The sequence below is a fragment of the Budorcas taxicolor genome, chromosome 12 (genome assembly GCF_023091745.1).
Source record: "Budorcas taxicolor isolate Tak-1 chromosome 12, Takin1.1, whole genome shotgun sequence".
Classification (NCBI taxonomy): Eukaryota; Metazoa; Chordata; class Mammalia; order Artiodactyla; family Bovidae; genus Budorcas; species Budorcas taxicolor.
Window position 1 is genome coordinate 78,438,434 of NC_068921.1, and position 19,706 is coordinate 78,458,139.

Consider the following 19,706-nt stretch of genomic DNA (forward strand, 5'->3'; position numbering starts at 1 on the left):
TGTTGCCTCCCATACCCAGGCAACCACAGACTTCTTTCCATAACTGCTTTCTATTTATGTAGTTTTGGCTGTGCTGGGTCTTCATTGCTGCAGGGGCTTTCCTCTAGTTTCAAAGAGCGTGGCTACTCTCGTTGTGGTACGCAGGTTTCTCATCATGGTAGCTTCTCTTGTGGTGGGGCATGGACCCTAGGGCTCAAGGGCTTCAGTAGTTGTGGCATCTGGGCTCATTAGCTGTGGCTCCAGGGTTCTAGAGCACAGGCTTAACAGTTTGGCACACAGGCTTAGTGGCTCCACTTCATGTGGGGGTCTTCCCAGATCAGGGATTGAACCTGTGTCTCCTACAGTGGCAGGCAGAGGCTTTACTACTGAGCCACCAGGGAAGCCCTCCATAATGGCTCAAGAACCATCTTCAAATATCTCTCCACCCTTTTCAGTCCCTTAATTCCCAAGTTGCGGACACCAGTGTCTCTTGGCCCAGAATCAAAGCTAACATGTGTCTAGAAACAAAGTTACTGTGTGCGGCGTGTCTTCCTGTATTCAGTCAAGGAGCTGTTGTCACTGTGGCCACACTGAAGCTCAGATTACAGGATTCATCTCATCCACTGCCTGGCACATACAGTAAAACAGGAAGTGGGAGTCATGGGTGGGCATCCCACCAGCACTGGGGTAAATAGCAAGCAGTTTCCTGAGGAGTACGTCAAGGCTGTATATTGTCACCCTGCTTATTTAACTTCTATGCAGAGTACATCATGAGAAACGCTGGGCTGGAAGAAACACAAGCTAGAATCAAGATTGCTGGGAGAAATATCAATCACCTCAGATATGCAGATATCACCACCCTTATGGCAGAAAGTGAAGAGGAGCTAAAAAGCCACTTGATGAAAGTGAAAGCGGAGAGTGAAAAAGTTGGCTTAAAGCTCAACATTCAGAAAATGAAGATCATGGCATCCGGTCCCATCATTTCACGGGAAATAGATGGGGAAACAGTGGAAACAGTGTCAGACTTTATTTTGGGGGGCTCCAAAATCACTGCAGATGGTGACTGCAGCCATGAAATTAAAAGACGCTTACTCCTTGGAAGAAAAGTTATGACCAACCTAGATAGCATATTCAAAAGCAGAGACATTACTTTGCCAACAAAGGTCCGTCTAGTCAAGGCTATGGTTTTTCCTGTGGTCATGTACGGATGTGAGAGTTGGACTGTGAAGAAGGCTGAGCACCGAAGAATTGATGCGTTTGAACTGTGGTGTTGGAGAAGACTCTTGAGAGTCCCTTGGACTGCAAGGAGATCCAACCAGTCCATTCTGAAGGAGATCAACCCTGGGATTTCTTTGGAAGGAATGATGCTAAAGCTGAAGTTCCAGTACTTTGTCCACCTCATGTGAAGAGCTACTCATTGGAAAAGACTCTGATGCTGGGAGGGATTGGGGGCAGGAGGAGAAGGGCACGACAGAGGATGAGATGGCTGGATGGCATCACTGACTCAATGGACGTGAGTCTGAGTGAACTCTGGGAGTTGGTGATGAACAGGGAGGCCTGGCGTGCTGCGATTCATGGGGTCGCAAAGAGTCGGACACGACTGAGCGACTGAACTGAACTTCCTGAGAATGGGTGTCCAGAGATGTCATTCAGAGACAAGACGGGTATCTTCTCTCATGCAAGAACTTACACAAGAGTTCATGGGCACAAGGAAGAACTCACACAAGACTCCCTGGGCACAGAAATACAGGGGAGGGATCATGTATGCCTGTGGACAAGAAACTTCCAGGCAAGAAGACAAAGTGTTGGAGGAAGTTAGATACCGCACTGCGACATAACAAAGCAGTTCCATCTTTATGCCCAAACCTGAGCCATGAACAGAGGGCCAAACGTCAAGAAGGAATGAACGCTGTTCCATCTTGTTTCGCTAGAGCTGAGGACTGGGCGGAAGGATGTAGCACTGATGGTAGGAGGTGGCCGGGAGGTGCGAGACGTGCCTGTCTGGGTGTTCTTATTAAGTGGAGGACAGACAACAACACACATAAAGAAGCATAAGTGAGAGATGCCTGCCAGCACAGAGCAGGGACAGTGGGGCCCCCTTTGTAGAGAGGGTCATGAAACTGTTTCTGAAAGAGACAACTATAGTATCAGAAAAACCATCTCAGGCCAACTAGATAAGACTTTGAGGTCGCTGAAAATACTTTTCTTCAGAATACATAGCATTTAGCTTTCCTCCTCCTTAATTACAGACTATTTCAGTACCCCGCTGGCCCATGCCAACACACACAATCAGTGTGCATGTATAGTTTCAGCGTCCAGATACCCCAGGGCCTGAGCGAAGAAGCGTGCAGCACTGCTTCAAATTTTCTACAAAGTTCAACTTAGCGGCAGATGAAGTTAGGGAAATCAAATATTTTATTTCACCCAGTGTTAGCTTCTGGGCCTGGGTCGTCTGCCTACCAATTTCCACCAAATCTACTCTCACCATTTTGGTCTAAAGCTACCATCATCGCCCCCACCAGCCATGGAAACAATGCCTGTTGTGTGGAGGTTGGTTGTTGGGCTACCAGCTTTAGAATCACCCACCAGTGAAGGAGGGATTCTTCTTAAACTGTGGATTCCTGGGCCTCCCCCCAGATGTATTGGATTGAAATATCTAGAGGTCCACCCAAGGAATCTTTATGTTTCCCATTTGTCCATGTGACTCTTACGAGTCCTGATATCTACAATGCTTTTTCTAGGTTTGATTTTAAAATCTACATGGAAGGGAATTGCCTTCCTCTCCACTTGCATTACTTGGTTAAGAGACTCAGATGAAACACAGATTTCAGGAGAACACCAGGGCTCACTGTTTCTCCAAATGCCTGCACTGGGGTAACAGAAACATTTACAGCCCCACTTTGGAAAACAATATTCACATAAATGTCAGCCTGTGATAAGACAATGAAAATGAATCTTTATACATTTTATGTACATTTCTTTTACCTCATCATTGAGAAAAGTCAACCAGATTGAAACCAGAATTTTAACACCCCCAATTATCTTAAAGCATCCAAGGAACATGTTTTCCCGCCTTAGATCCAAGATCCTGGGTTTTATCCATTTATCATCAGTCTCCTTTCTTTCCTTCCCCCACAACCCCTCACTTTCTTATATCAGAAACACCCTTTGGCTTCAAATATTCTCTATTTCTGCCCAACTGCTGAATGCTATTTTTCTTTCATCCCAAGTTTTCTTGAGTGTTTGGAATTTACATTCAAACCTTAACTTTCTATGGAGGATTAACTTAGTCTTTCAAAGTTGTAGGTTGTTTGGAAGGGAAAAAACAAGCAAACAAACAAAGAAACAAAAAGAAACCCACCCTTGACTGTTCCTCACAGTACCATAAATAGTTTGGAGTTGGTCAACATGCATTTTGTTTCCTAAACATTATTTTAAACTAATTCTTTTAAGAAGTATTTCCTTGTCAGTTTCTGTTCTGTGACCTTACAGCCTCTGTTCTACCTTCAAGCAAACTGCATCTGACATCAAATCTCTTGGGAGGCCTCGTCAAGTAACATATTCGATCCATTATGACCACAAAAGAAATGACTATTGTCATGTTGATGAAAAGATTCCACAGGGAGCAAGTGCCTTCAGCATCGGAAATGTGATTGCTTACATCTCAGTCAAGATTCCTTCTTTCATCCCCCTGAGGTGAAATTATCTGACAAATGAAATATCTTTATTTGGATGACAAGGGATTATGAGAGTTTCAAGTCAGATTCCAAGACTGACTTTCATTTAATGGAACTCACTTTGAGAGATCTCAGTATTTCATTGCCTACATTCCAAATCTATAGATCCTCAATAAAACTGACCTCATGTCAGACACTAGTCTAATTTGATCTTTTAAAAGTGGGCACAAAACAGACTCCTTCATTTCTCAGACTTCAATCTTTATATCAATTTTTTTCTTTAAATCGTAGCTTGAGTGAAGTTTTCCTTTTAAAAAAGTTACTCAGCTTAGTTCAAAACTTCTAGGTTAGGTTAACCCATGTTAGCTTTAAAGTTTAAGCTCAAACGTTACATGGAATACATTTTAAGAATATTAAACACCCAGTATATAATAGCAATATGTACTTCCCAGGTGGTGTTAATATCAATATATACTTCCCAGGTGGCTCAGCGGTAAAGAATCTGCCTGCAAATGCTGGAGAAGCATGAGATTCTGGTTCAGTCCCTGGGTCCTGAAGATCCCCTGGAGGAGGAAATGGCTAGCCACTCCACTATTCTTGCCTGGAAAGTTCCATGGACAGAGGAGCCAGGTGGGCTACAGTCCATGGGGGTCCCAAAGAGTCAGACACGACTGAATGAGCACGCATACATATGATATCCAAATTTCCCCCCTGACAAATATTTTCTGATTTTCTTTTACTTGAAATTCCCCGAAAGAAACAGATTATGTTTCAAATGATACTTCTTAATGTTTTAAATTAATAAATCCCTAGGTAACAATTCTCTAAAGATTTTTATGACATCATCTTGTGTTTATAACTTCTTGCTAGAATAGGTGCCAGACCATATTATGAAAAATGTCTGGTGCGTAAAAGCCTTATGGTGCAACAGTTAAAAGTGATCTAATGAGTCTGACTAATAAGGCTCAAATCCTATCTTCCCTTTTTACTGGTGACTGATGACTCTTTAGGCTCTCTGTGTATCCCTAAGATAATTTTAATGGTATTTGCTTAATTGGTTGGGAGGATTAAATGAGCTAAGACTGCAATACACTTAGAACAGTACTAGGGAGAGTACTAGGTAAATATTAACCATTATTATCATTATATATTATAGTAACTGTGATATTGTCTTGTGCTAGATTCTTATTTTACTAGGTCCTCAGAAACGAATTACGGAATAAAGGACTGAATGTGGGAAAACATTCCTTTCTCCTGAAGTATTTGAAGTTCAAATTCCATTACCTTGAAATAAACAGAGCACTTTCACTAGAGAATATTAGTAAAAACTGGAAATCACACTCGATTTGGGTCTAAATCCTTTTTCTACAAGATGCTGAGGATTCTAAGGGCCTGGCCTGGGCAGGGGTAAGCTGGGTGAATAGAGTGCTCCTTCCTAAGTCCTGGGTTCAGAGCAGACAGTCAAATATGAGAAGAAGAGAAAACCCAAGTCCTGTAAATCAGAAACTCAACAACCTCAACTGGAAGGCCCAAAACCAAATAACTGGAGAACCTGGGAGGTGACGGCAAAAAACAGCAGATCGGATGAAAAGCCTGCCACTCTTCCCGGGACGAATCCTGGCGCGTGCTGCCCCCCAGAGATGTGCTTCTTGGGGAGAAAGACCTTATTTAAGGTGTTGAGGACTGAACCAGGCAGCTGGCTCTGTCCTCAACCTATTCTTGTCCCACCACTTACACTGCACCGAACGTAACCAGCACTTGGATTTTAAGCTAAGACACAGACTCACTCTGATATTCTCTACCTTTAAAAAAAATGGCATCCAGGTGAAACCTCATCACAAGAAAACAGCATCTCAGAAGCAAAAGAGATCAAACAAACATTCATACTCCCCCTGACATCAGTGCCTACACTAGAGCAGGAAGACATGATAAAATCATCCGCAGGATCAGAACTAGAGGCAATGGCAGAAACTGCATCTGATCACTTTCAGGCATCTCAGAGATGACGGGGGAGACGAAGAAACAAAAATAAGAGCACACACGTCAAATCAATGAAACTGACTTCATTTGAGATAAGGCATCTCTAGGAAATGATCTTTATCTGAGTAGCGCTTTTCTAAAGGGGAGATAGGGAATTCCAGCTTTCTCTGGCTCCCAATATGTTGAATATTCATCTTGGGCAACTGAATGCAATTTGCATAATGCAGGACCCAGGTCTGCATGTAGAAATGGCCTTCAGGGAATGAGAAAGAAGTTTTCAGAAAGACTAGAGCATGTCTCAGCTCAACAGGAAGGGAATCCACGCCTCACATTTTATTTTCCTTGACAGGATTTTCCCAGATTTTGCTGAAGAAAATATATCACATTTCATGGGAGTCCCCAGAGAACCCTTCTGCTCTGCTTAAGTTTTAGCGGTGTGTATGTGTGTGTGTAAAATGTATGTACGTATACATTTTTTAATGACAATGTTTAACAACAGAGTTTTAAAGAATTCATAGTAAGATGACAGGCAAACCCAAATAAGAGAATCTCCTCTGAGGCTCCATGACTTTAATCTGTCAGTTTTTGCTCAAGGGATAATGGAAAGAAGTATTTCCATCTGAAGTCTCTATTGCTTGGACCTGTGGCAGATACGAATTCTAACTGCATTATAATATATGTACACAGCACATCTGAATGCGAATCACTCCTAAACAGTAAATATTACAGAAAAGAATGGAAAGGGGCTCAGATGCTAATACATATTAATACAAAACCAAGACTTGCTTACATTTAAATGCGATATACATTTTGATATTAGAAATATTTTCCCAGTAAAACACTCACTCAATCTCATTTCTTGTTTTTTAAAAGAACTATGCTCTTCTAAATTTTCTCTTCTAGAGTTACATTTATTCTGTTTCTTTTTGTAAAATAATCTTTTACAAGAAACTCCCTAACAAAAGTACATTTCTAAATAGTAATAGGAAAAAATTACATTAATATCAACCCTTTCTAACAGCAATTAGGTAATAAAATTTTGTTTGGGTTTAAAAGTGGACAGATATTACTGCACTTTTCTTAGCCTATAAAGTATCAGCCTATTGTGTTCTTTGCCTTACATTTAAAAAGAAGGAAAGAAAATGATCTGCTTATATAACATCACCCACCTAACAGCAAACTTAATAATTGGAATATTTGAATGAAGTGGATAAGATCTCTTAAAAAAAAAAGTCAATTCCTTCAAAATTTCTCAATTTTCGATGAACTGGGACATATAAAAATATATAAAAATATGCAAACACACAACGCTAAGAGGTAATGTTCCTCTTCTGCTTGATACACCGACGCATTTTCAAACCCTGCTGAATCAGGAGTCAACAGCTCCTAGGCGCTGTCAGAAAGGTCAGACACTAAAGGGAAGCTGAAAGCATTCTCCTTCTTGTGGTGGCTGCTATGGCTGTTCTGCAGGCCTTAGATGGATGGCCAATACCTTGGATGTGTTACTTACTGATGGGTAGAGGTAACCTTCTCCATTCATGGCTACGTACAACCCTGTCTTCACTCCCTGGATTGCAACGACGCGCAGTCCCACTGGTATGAGGTTGAACAGGGCTGCAAAGAGAAAGACGGTCTGTCACCAACGGGCAGGGGGAAGCAGAGTACCTACCCCCATCACTTTGCTGTTTCTTTTGTCCAATTTGAGAGACATTATGTCTGTTATAACCTTCTGAGAGGGCCCACTCCATTTCCTTCTATCTCTCTATTTAAGAAGGTTCTGTTTTGAGTAAAGACAGCACTTGAGCTCTGATTTGTAGACCTTAGCAGGCTCCCTATAGCATTCTGAAGAACAGTGGGGTAATAAACAGAATCAGGCCTGTAATCACGACTCCAGCACCACAGTCTCCGATACCATTTGATACCAGAAAAAATCAGCTAGGAAGACTCTCAAACAGCCGAATTTTATTTGAAAGATTTTTCTTTTTTTTTTTTAATGTGGACCGTTTTTAAAGTCTTTATTGAATTTGTTACAATATGGTTTCTGTTTTATGTTTTGGTTTTTCTCTCAGAAGGCGTGTGGAATCTTAGCTTCCTGACCGACCAGCGATCAAATCCATACTCCCTGAATTGGAAAGTTAAGTCTTAACCACTGGACCACCAGGGAGGTACCCTAAAAGAGGAGAATTTTAAAAGCCCAAGCTGAGTGTTTATTCTGGTCTTTTAGGTGGAAGGTTTGCTTCATTACTGCAATGTAATATAGGCAAGAAGTTTAAAAGGTAATTCCAAAGCTAAGTTACTCTTGCAGAACCAACATGACATGCCAGCAGAGCCCAGAAAAGATGTGCACCTGCCCACGTGCTAAATTTAGAAAGAACTAATCACACCGAATGGCATACGAATTTCAGAGAAGGAATTTCCTTCATTAATATTTCATAAAATTATGAGTGAACACCAAAACAAAGAAGGAAAAGTGTTCAATTTTACCCCCTGAAGAGATAAGAATGTTTCCATGTTTTATTTCTTCCTTTATTGACCAAAAATGTATTCGTATGTAAGTTTCACACTGCAGATAGCAATGTTATCATTTATTTTTTTTAATACCTAATTAACATCCTTAATAACGCATTTCCTTGCCAGGGTTATATATGACTGTGTAGTGAGCATTTTAGCATCATTCTTATTTTTCCCCTTTGGCCAGATCAGGGATTGAACCCTCATCCCTCGCAATTAAATACAAGAGTCTTAACCACTGAATCTCCTAGGAAGTGTCTAGCATCATTCTTGGTGATGACTGCTTGGAGATTTTATTATAGACACATTTATAAGATTATCATTAATTATGAGAGGTTATCTGCTCCTATTTGCATTCTTAATTCAAGTCTAGAATTAAGTAAGAGAACTAGCCCAGAAGAGGCAATGAAAGCACTAAAGTGTTGAAGTAAACGTACAAGGTAAATATCTTAGGTTTAGGCTCTTGCTTGTATTCCATGAAGAACAAATAATTGGAAACATGTGGGCAATTTTGACTTAAATCTGTGGGGCCACTCAGTACATAATTTTAAATGGACTTTCTACATTGTGTTCTATTTGATTCCGAGGCACATGTTTTCTCTGATCGAGTTGGGGGAGGTTACACCCTCTCTTCCAATTACTATATGTTACTGATCTTGGGATCTCAGGATGTCTGTACTACTCAGATGATGAAATGAGAATGGCTGGCTGTGACCCTTGAGAATTAACCGTACAAGAACATTCAGGGCCATCAGGTTTTGTGGATATTCACTTTCAGGAGGCAAAGTAGCATTGAACAGTCTTCTGTAGGATTCTAGGGGCTTATAATACACTTACAGAGGAATAAGGCGTATGTTTGCCTATTTCTATTATATTATTTAATGTTAAACATGAGTGTGGAGTTATTGAATATTTGCGGCATGGCAACTTTCAGCATTTCTTCTTTTGTAATTTTTTGGCTGCGCTATGCAGCAGGTGGGATGTCAGTCACCCAACCAGGGATTGAACTCAAACCCTCTGAATTGGAAGTGCAGAGTCTTAACCACTGGACCACCAGGGAGGTCTGCTCAGTATTCCTTCCTCATGGAAGAAAGTCATTGGATGTTTTCACTCTCTTCTATATCACCTGAACTGTCCCATCTTGCTAATATTTTGAAAGGATTGGTACCATAGGATAATTCCTGATTTATTTGCAAAAGTTTTTAGGGAAAACCATAATTATGCATCTGCCCATGTAAACTATTCTATCTGAACCTATTCAAATGTATTTATTCTAACCTTCATATATGTCTGATGGTCCTGCGTGTGTGGTCAGTCATGTCTGACTCTTTGCGACCCCATGGACTATACAGTCCATGGAAATCTCCAGGCCAGAATACTGGAGTGGGTAGCCTTTACCTTCTCCTAGGGATCTTCCCAACCCAGGGATTGAACCCGGGTCACCCACATTGCAGGTGGATTCTTTACCAGTTGAGCCACAAGAGAAGCCCTGCACTGTATTTTAATATATATATATATATATATATATATATATATATATATATACTTTTCCCCTCCACAGGGTTTTGACTGAGACCTGAATTATAAAATAATAGTTCTTATCATTTATAGGAGGAAAACAGAAAGTGAGTCCACAGAATCACTGCAATGCGGAAGCCCACTCCATGATAACATGATAACAACAGATACTCACATTAATTGAAACATTGTTATGGGTTTTCAGCCTTTTTATGTCTAACACAATTATAAAGCAATCCCACGAGGCCTGGGGGAGTAAGAATAATAAAGATGTTCACGCTACTTTGTCCATTCTGGGGAACATTCCAGTCTCCATATGATAGTGAATTTCATTCAACCCTGGCTGCACTTTAAAACTAGCTGTATTCACGTAGACAGGATGAAAAAAAGTGAAAAGTGAAAGCAAACTCACTCAGTCGTGTCTGACTCTTTGTGACTCCATGGACTATAGCCCGCCAGGCTCCTCTGTCCATGGGATTTTCCAGGCAAGAGTACTGGAGTGGGTTGCCATTTCCTTCTCCAGGGGATCTTCCTGACCCAGGGATCGAACCTGGGTCTCCAGCATCGCAGGCAGACGCTTTACTGTCTGAGCCACCAGAGAAGCCTTATAAGACAGGATGGCTATGCCCAACTCCAGGGCAATGAAATTAAATCAGTCTCTGGGAGTGGGTTTAGGGCATCAGGAACTTTTTTTTTTTTTTTTTAAAGAAAAGCTCCTCAAATGATCCTAGCCTACAGACAACCACTTTCCTGAGGCCTGTCGAATAGTGGGCATTGTGAGGGAACAGCTGGTTTTATACATCAGGTTACCAGGTTGGGAATCTCTAAGGTAAGAGGGATTAGTTTGGGTGGGGCTTTAATCTAGCAATAAAGACTGACACATGAATATTTCTATAGCCCTCTTCTGCGTTCAGTATCTGTTAGTGGGAACAGTGGCCTTTAAGAGCACAGGAAAATCCCAAGCTTTTGGCCACTTGCCAAAAGTAAACTGAAGAAAAAAATCATTCTGTAATCAAATAATTAGATTTGATTCTCTAATCATGGTAATGCTTATCTTTGGTGCATAAAAGGGAAGCTCTAAGAATTTCAAAGCAACACACTCTATAAAATGAGTGTGAAGATAAAGTATCCTGGGATTTCACTTCCGTTTGTGAAAGATGTTTCCAGGGCACTAGAAGCCTGGGTAAGCAGGTGAGTTGCTTCAGAATCTCTCAGTTAGGACCAGTTATCCACCCTTTCCCATTTTCTTGCCCAGAAAGTTGTAGATCTCAGCTGGTGATCCTGGGAGGGCACCAGCGTCAGGGCATTACGTTTGCCTGCTGCCCTTTCTCCCTTTCAAGGCATTTAAATCTTTTGACCAAGAAAGCTTAGCAGGGTGGTTCTGACTTTGCCTAGTTCTGTGCCGTGCTGTGCTTAGCTGCTCAGTCAGAGTCATGTCCGACTCTTTGTGACCCCGTGGACTGTAGCCTGCCAAGTTCCTTGGTCCATGGGATTCTCCAGGCAAGAATACTGGAGCAAGTTGCCAGGCCCTCCTCAGGACTGCATCTCCGTCCTGACCCAGGGATTGAATTCAGGTCTCCCGAATTGCAGGTGGATTCTTTACCAGCTGAGACACCAGGGAAGCCCTTACCTAGATCTAAGTAATCTCATATTTACTAGTGGGCTAGCAATGAGCTCCAGTCATGCAGGTTCAAGCCTCAGTTCTCTCATTTGGTGACTTTCGGGATGCATTCAGGGTGACTTGTAGGTTATTCCTCTTTATTTTTCCTGCCAATGGATGACTAATCTTTGTTTCATATTCAGAGAAATAGCAAAAAAACTGGAATGTTTGTGAACAATTACATCACACTCTGAAGCAAAATGGAGAAGGAAATGGCAACCCACTCCAGTATTCTTGCCTGGAGAATCCCATGGACAGAGGGCGGTGAGCTACAGTCTTTGGAGTTACAAAGAGTTGGACATGACTGAGTGATTTAGCTCAAGCAAAGAGGGCAGTGCTCTCCTGAGGACCTGTCTGTCAGCATCTCTGACGCTCTCACCTTCATTTCTAAAGATCACTTTTCAGGGCTAATGATTTTCCCAGAATGTATAAGACTACTGTGATGAACCAGAGAAAAGAAGGTATCTTAAAATTCATCCTAAAAACGTGTGCTTTTCAGTTAAGATGGTGATAGTATGAAAAAGTTGAGTTAATTAGTAATTCCCATTGCTTTTACAAAGCTGCTCTAATCCTGCAATGTTTTATAAATTTTTCAGTCATGCAGTTTTCATAACCTTTTGAGGAGGGAACATCTATCTCAACCTGTTTTATTCTGTTCTGCTTTGTCTTTGCAAATGTTAAAACAGTAAGGAGACTAACCTAACTGACTAAAAGGGCACAGAAAACACAGTGGTAACTTGTAAGAAAAGAAGCTGTGGGCTAGATCTTTGCATAGGAATGGAAGCTCTTGCAGGCCAGTCACTATGATTTGGTTCTGATTTGCTTGTCCATTGGGGTTCTCATTCCTGCCTGGTTCCCAGAACTGTTCCTCACTAGCACTGAGGGGGATTAGAAAGGATTTCAAGAGCCATACAAAGATTCTCTTCCGGGGAAAAAGCCTCATACATTTACTGAACAGAAGGTCCAGTATCTTTTAGTATCTCAGCTTCCCAGTCCAGTGTTTAATACTATGCAGATAACCAGACATAATCATGTGTGTGTATAATTTCTACACCTGCACTTTCATAATTTAGAAAATATTGTGCTGTTTATTCAACTGTGATGCAATACGTTTAAAAAAAAAGTGTCTACTGATACTTCTTAACTTGATATTTATTCCATCATGAATAAAAACCTTTTTTGACACTACAAAAACAAAAGGAGAAGGTAGGGAAAAAACTCATAAAACATTTGCTTGAAGGAAACTATTTTTTCAAGAAGTCCAGCTAAGCAGCATTTTCGTATAGCTATAATTTTTCTTTCTTTTTTTGAAAATTTTTGTTTGATGGATGACATCAGCCTCTAGTCTGATAAATCAGAGTATCATAGCTGTTATAGTGATCAGACTTACAGAAAACTTGCTTTCATGCTCTACTAGACTCTGGCCAAAGAAAATCAGAGACATTGAAGACATGAGAAGTTAGGAATCTAAAGTCCATGACCCTCACGACTCTAACACACAAGAAAAAGAGAATGCCTTTTGTCAAAGACTGGGTGAGGAGTTTAAAGTAGGGAAAGGAAAATTAGCAGATATAAATATTCATACATATATATATATAATATATATTAACATGAATCAGAAGAAACTAACATCTTCTGTAGGTCAGAGATGGTTAAGTGCTGATGATTTTGAGAGTTCAACCTAATATCAGAATCCCAACAGGTAAACAATGTTTGGTGCCAATCTTCTGAATAAAAATGTCTTCTCTTTCTTCCCTGTGTCTGAATTGCTTTACCTTCCCTTTTTCTAAAACAAGAGGAAATAAAGCAAACAAAAATCAATGAACAAATATGACAGAGAAAAGTCTAAAGTTCGAAAGGACTACAAAATAGAAACAAGGAGATGACAAGATGAAAAATTGAATAGGAGGAAAATATAGATAAAGAAAATATTTAAAGTCGAAAGAAAAATTTAAAAATGAAGTAATGTCCAAAGTCTAAAATACAAACACAATGTTTGGGAAAATAATGATATTTCACTTAGCAACACCAAATGCAAAAATAGCCTACTTTATATTATTAGCTTCTCTCAGAATCAGTGTATCTGAACAGTTGATGACTAGAGTTTAAAACAGGAGCTGTCTATAATTTGGTTGTATGTATTCAAGGCCTCCTTCTTCCCATGGAATAATGTTCTGTTGTGTGAAGGATCAATGCTAAACCGATGAAAAGATTCATATCCATTAGTAACTTGTGATTAAATATTTCCAATAGAATTGATTTTTGCTTTTCACTCATTCTCCTGAGCAATGAAAAGTGTCTACTTTCGAACTGATGTGCTAAATTAAAGGGAATCAGAGGCCAGTATGCACAGAAAATAGGAAACAGAAACACAGAAAGTTGAAGAGAAGGAGTGCCAGAGTAAAAATACAAAGAAAAGTTATACGTAAAGAAATAGTAAAACGAAGACAGACATGAAAACAATGGAAGGTGGGTGGGTTTTTTAATTTAAAACAACAGCACAGATCCAATTTTATAAATAAATAATTCATACAATGCATTAAAAAGTACACAGCCTTCATGTTCCCTCTATAAAGAAAATATTATCTTGTGGAACACAAAGAATTTAAAAAATAACACTTCTATTATTTGAAACAACTAATCCTTATTGTTCTTGAATGTACACAGTTATCATTAAGAAGCTACACAGATGTACACCCATGGCTGATTCATGTGAATGTATGGCAAAAGCCACTACAATATTGTAAAGTAATTAGCCTCCAATTAAAATAAATAATTTACAAAAATAAAGAAGAAGCTACAAGTCTCACAAAGATAAAACTTTCAAAGTTAACAGGTAATCAACAGGTAATCAACTTTCATCTGAATGCATTAGTGCAGTTACTTTGATGATAACGAGATTCAAGTAACAATAACACTGGATATGACAACTGCTTGGGGAAGAAACTGAAAAGATGAATAATTATCTTAAAATGACAGGTGTCTTTTGTGGTTCTATGAATATTTCCATCCAGGTGGTCCAAGGAGAATTGTCAATGGCACTCCAGGGTATAACATTTGTAAAAATGAACGCTCGTAACCCAATATTTGCAAATGTATTTGTAAAGTCATTTAAGCAGCAGCATCTCTTCTACCAATTGTGTGAACTGGTGGCCTGGGGTGGTCACTTACTAGAATTAGTGCTGTCGTCCTTGGTCCCGTCGAGAGCTCCATCGGGGTGCATTTGCAAGTAGTAGCCTTGCCTGCAATATAACCTGGTCACTATACCCTTGAGCTGGGGATCTGAAAGGCAAACACAGAGGTCATAAGCCTCACAATGCATAGCAATAGAATTTCTTTTTTCTTCCCTGTTTCTTTTCTTTCTTTTTCAGAAGTAAGAGGGTATTTTATAGAAACATTTTATAGAAGCACCTTTTATTTTATGTTTCCCAGAAATGTCTCTGCATTTCTCATACCTGGAAGATGCTGATCACAGGAGGTGAAGAAAATGCCGTCATAAACTTATTTTACGTAAAGTCGTAAAGCCACAAACTTTAGATAACAGGTCATTAAAAAAAAAAAACCTGACCATGTATGTATTTAAATAATTAGTTAAAATGATTAAACTACTTAATCTATTTAGCTATTAGCTAAGTCCTAAACTAACTAGCTTAATAGTTTAAACTAATATCATTCAGGATGGTTGGACAAGAATTTCGCAAACTCCTGGCTTTAAGAAACCATATCAAAGGCTTTTTAACGGAATTTTTTTTTCACTTAATTTGACAAGTAATCCCTGAATGTGAAAAACTTTTATTAAAAAAAAAAAAGCCATACTAACATTTGGTACACGTTCTCAGAAAAAGCCCTGATATGGAGGGTGTTTCCTTGATGTTTAAACAGTCACCCTAACTTGCACAGAAGTATTGTGTACACTGATGTGATGCCCAGTAAAATGTGAAAATCAGCTTCTGGACTCAGGGGGAGGCACAGTAAAACCTAAGCTCTCTGGCCGTTAGTCAGTCAGTTCAGTCACTCGGTCGTGTCCGACTCTGCAATCCAGTGGACTGCAGCACGCCAGGCTTCCCTGTCCATCACCAACTCCCAGAGTTTACTCAAACTCATGTCCATTGAGTCGGTGATGCCATCCAACCACCTCATCCTCTGTCATCCTCTTCTCTTCCTGCCCTCAGTCTTTCCTAGCATCAGGGTCTTTTCCAGTGAGTCAGCTCTTCGCATCAGGTGGACAAAGTACTGGAGCTGTATTGCATTCAACATTGCATTCAGCTCCAGCTGAATCTCCAATAATCTCTGGCCATAATCCAGACAAAGTAGATGAATTAGACAGATAATCCTATATAATTTCTATAACCACAAGGGATAGTAAAATTATACTCTATGGATTTTTATTCTTGTCTCAAATAGCTTAAGCTCAAGGACAGTGGAAGTTTATTACAGTCAAAAGGGAAATTACACGGTAACAGACTTCTCATTAGATGATTCATCGGAGAGATAGCCAGTCTAGTGATCCGGTGCTTCACAAACAGCCAACTGTACCTTCGAAAATAAATATTTGCATGTGGCTTTTCAAAGGTCACCACCATCCCATGACTAGATTTGATGGGAGACATCAGAATCCTCCCCATGGCAACTAGCATGTCTCTACAACCCCTGAATGAGATATGCAAATGTGATCATGCTGTCAGAACAGGCAGTTGTTACAGAATGATGAAACCCAGCACGTTGTAATTGATCAAAAAATGATGGATGGCAAACAGGTGAACACACACAAAAAAATGTGCAAAAACAAACCAAAAAAGCTGTTCAAAACAGAATATCCTCAGCCTTTTGTTTAGTTCTCAAGAAATTAAAAAGAATGACAGCATCTGTTTCTATGTACATCTGATGTAACTGATCATTTGAGAAATGGCCCCACGGCACAGATTTTCTTCAAAGATATTGTGATATTGAAGAATCTGGAAAATAATGCATGAAAACCACAGCATGACAGCATTCATGTAATCAAGCATGTTAGAGTTTTTGGAGGAGTAACATTTCAGAAAGAAACATCGAAGAGATTGTTAAGTGGTTAAGAATCTGCCTGCAATGCAGGAGACCCGGGTTCCATCCATGGGTTGGGAAGATCCCCTGAAGAAGAGAATGGCAATCCACTCCAATATTCTTGCCTGGAGAATCTGGAGAATCCCATGGACAGGTCATGGGGTCACAAAGAGTCAGACATGCCTGGGTGACTAACACTCACACTAAAAGTGACTGTTACAATTGTGTCATTCATGTTCCTTGGGTGTGTGTGTTCAGTTGCTCCAGTTGTGCCTGACCCTATGGACTGTAGCTCACCAGAATGCTCTGTCTATGGGATTTTCCAGGCAGTGATACTTTAGTGAGTTGCCATGGCCTTTTCCAGGGTATCTTCCTGAGCCAGGGATCGAAGAACCCACTGGCAGGTGGGTTCTTTACCACTAATGCCACCTGGGAAGCCCCGTATGTTCCTTACTCTGTAGTATATAACTTAAAAAATCACATAATCCTATGTGCCTTAGTGAACCTCACTCTGCTCATCACCCAATAAGTACTACTGAACCTTTAAAACCTGAGGATTTTCCCCTAGTTTTGCTGTATTATATTTACGCTTGTCACTGAAAATAGATAGCACAGAAAAAGAAGGGATCAAAAGTGAAAAGGTGGGATGGGGGCGGGAATTCCCAGTTGCCATGAAAACATACAGAGACTTTCAGAGACAGGACATTTTTTCTGTAAAAGCTTTATGTTCTGGATCACTTACTTTTAGTAATCCTATATTTTAGCTATGATATCTTCTGGACTTGAATTAAGTATATCAGGCAAGAAAGTGAGAAGACATTTGACCCTCACAAGTCCCTTCACTCTTACAGAGAGAGCCCCCTTCTCCTTTGTTTCTTCTATTAAAAACATAGAACAAGCACTGGAGAGAAATTGGAGAAAAGTGAACCCTTGTGCATGGTTGGTGGGGGTGTAAATGGGTGCAGTCCCTGTGGGAAACAGCATGGAGGTTACTCATGCTGATGAGTGAAACTGACCATCCTGAAAACTAAGCCATAGGCTCCAGAGATCCCACTTACAGGGATATATACAAAGGAAATGGAATCAGGATCTCAAAGAGCTATCTGCTGCCCCGTGTTCCCTGCAGCATCATCCACCACAACCAAGACGTGGAGACAATCCAAGTGTCCATCAGCAGATGAATGGAAACAGAAATACGTGGTGTGGAATCACAGTGGAATATTATTCAGACATAAAAAAGGACATCCTGCTATTTGTGATAACAGGACTGAACCTGGAGGACACTAGCCTAAGGACCTAATTTCTAACCATACCTAATGCCTGCTAAGAAATTACAAGTAAAATACAAAATTGTATTTTTGAGTTCTTATTTAATTTCAAGAAAAGAAACCAAACTGATTTCTATTTATCTACTTTTACAGTATTTGTTTCTTCTTTTTTTCTTTGTTTTTTTAGAAACCATAGTAATATTGAGTAACGGTCAGTATTACTGTTCTTCTCAGGTGCCACAGTTAACTCACTGAATTTTCATCACAGTTTACTTACAAAATGGGAAGCCCATTTGGATAATGAGAAAGTAAAGACACAGCACAGTGAGATAATCTGACAAACAGACTAAGTAACTAAGAAGTGCAAAGCTGGATTGACATGATCCTGCCCACTTAACCACTAAATTATGTAGCCTGTAAAAATTGAACAATCAGACTAAACTATCTTAAACAACTTAAAATGAAATGCAAACATCTCTTCTTTAAAACTAGATTCTCAAAGGTTATCTTGGGCTGTGTCTAACCCCTCTAATCCTGCATACTTGGAGCTGAATCTATAATGTAAAGCCATAAGACAAAGTTAGAGATGACCAAATTTCCTGAAAATCTTTTCTAAGATCTGTCCCCACTTTGCCATTGACCACATTTCCAATAAATCTCCAGGCATGAAATCCTCATAAAAATCATAAATTTAATACTGTTTAAGTTTAAACTTCCTACAGTATCATTTTCACTTCAATTCCTCCATCTCCATCAACTTCAGTCAAAGATCCACTCTGATTTGACCACTAATGTTAATTGTTAACCCCCTCAGATTAACACCATGCTTGCCTTTTATATTGAATCCAATGAGTTGCCCAGTTCCTACAGACACTGTCTTCAGAATCTCTCTCACTGTTTTCCCTTTCTCTATTTTCACTGCCAGCAAGTGTTCAACCCCTCATGGCCTCTCCCAGGCCATGCAGAGTGCTGTTCTTATCCATCAGATCAGGAAATAAGTAGCAACTCTCCAACACCCACCAAATGTCTCACTCTGCAGCAGCAGGGGCCCACCTTACCTGCCGGACCTTGGTTTCTACTGTTCCCCTGCCATCTTCAGCATGTAGCCCAACCTGGGTTACTGGGTTGTTCTGAGTCTTTGCAATCCCATGGACTACAGCACACTGCGGGCTGCCTACAAACATCCCATAATCTCCCACATTGATTCCGTTCCCGTAACCTTCAGTTCAGTTCAGTTCAGTTCAGTCGCTCAGTTGTGTCCGACTCTTTGCGACCCCATGAATCACAGCACGCCAGGCCTCCCGGTCCATCACCAACTCCTGGAGTTCACTCAAACTCATGTCCATCAACTTGGTGGTGCCATCCAGCCATCTCATCCTCTGTCGTCCCCTTCTCCTCCTGCCCCCAATCCCTCCCAGCATCAGAGTCTTTTCCAATGAGTCAGCTCTTCGCATGAGGTGGCCAAAGTACTGGAGTTTCAGCTTTAGCATCATTCCTTCCAAAGAACACCCAGGGTTGATCTCCTTCAGAATGGACTGGTTGGATCTCCTTGCAGTCCAAGGGACTCTCAAGAGTCTTCTCCAACACCACAGTTCAAAAGCATCAATTCTTCAGTGTTCAGCTTTCTTCACAGTCCAACTCTCACATCCATACATGACTACTTGAAAAACCATAGCCTTGACTAGACGGACCTTTGTTGGCAATGTCCCTGCTTACCTGTCTCAAATACGCCCACTTGCATAGAGATGTGAAACTCTGGACTATGAGTTTCATGAGGAAAAGTGAAATGTACAGTATTGCTCACTATGGCACCTCCTGGGTCTAGATAAATGAGAGCTATGCACTATATCTTTTGTGAATAAATATTGACAAAGATGTAATTTTTCCAGTAATTTCATATTGCAGGTAAGAGTGAAAACTGGAACCACATGAAAACCAAAACAGCAATCATAGTAAAGCCTTAAAAATGTCCACAATTTTTGACTAGGTAATTTGACTTTTTAGAATTCCAAGTTAAAAATAAGTACTTAGTGTTTTACAGTTTTGTGTAATAACTTACGTGTATGACTTGAG

At 40.2% G+C, this 19,706-nt stretch overlaps 1 protein-coding gene across 1 annotated transcript in view; it reads right to left on the bottom strand.

Moving 5' to 3' along the window:
* The window catches only part of FGF14 (fibroblast growth factor 14), a 163,783-nt gene that overhangs the window by 103,103 nt on the left and 40,974 nt on the right, over nucleotides 1–19,706 (bottom strand). Inside the window, exons 2-3 of the mRNA XM_052650186.1 lie at nucleotides 14,497–14,607; nucleotides 7,147–7,250 (exon numbers count right to left, since the gene is read on the bottom strand). Coding sequence (XP_052506146.1) covers nucleotides 7,147–7,250; nucleotides 14,497–14,607 — 215 coding nt within the window. The remainder of the gene's footprint in view (nucleotides 1–7,146; nucleotides 7,251–14,496; nucleotides 14,608–19,706) is intronic.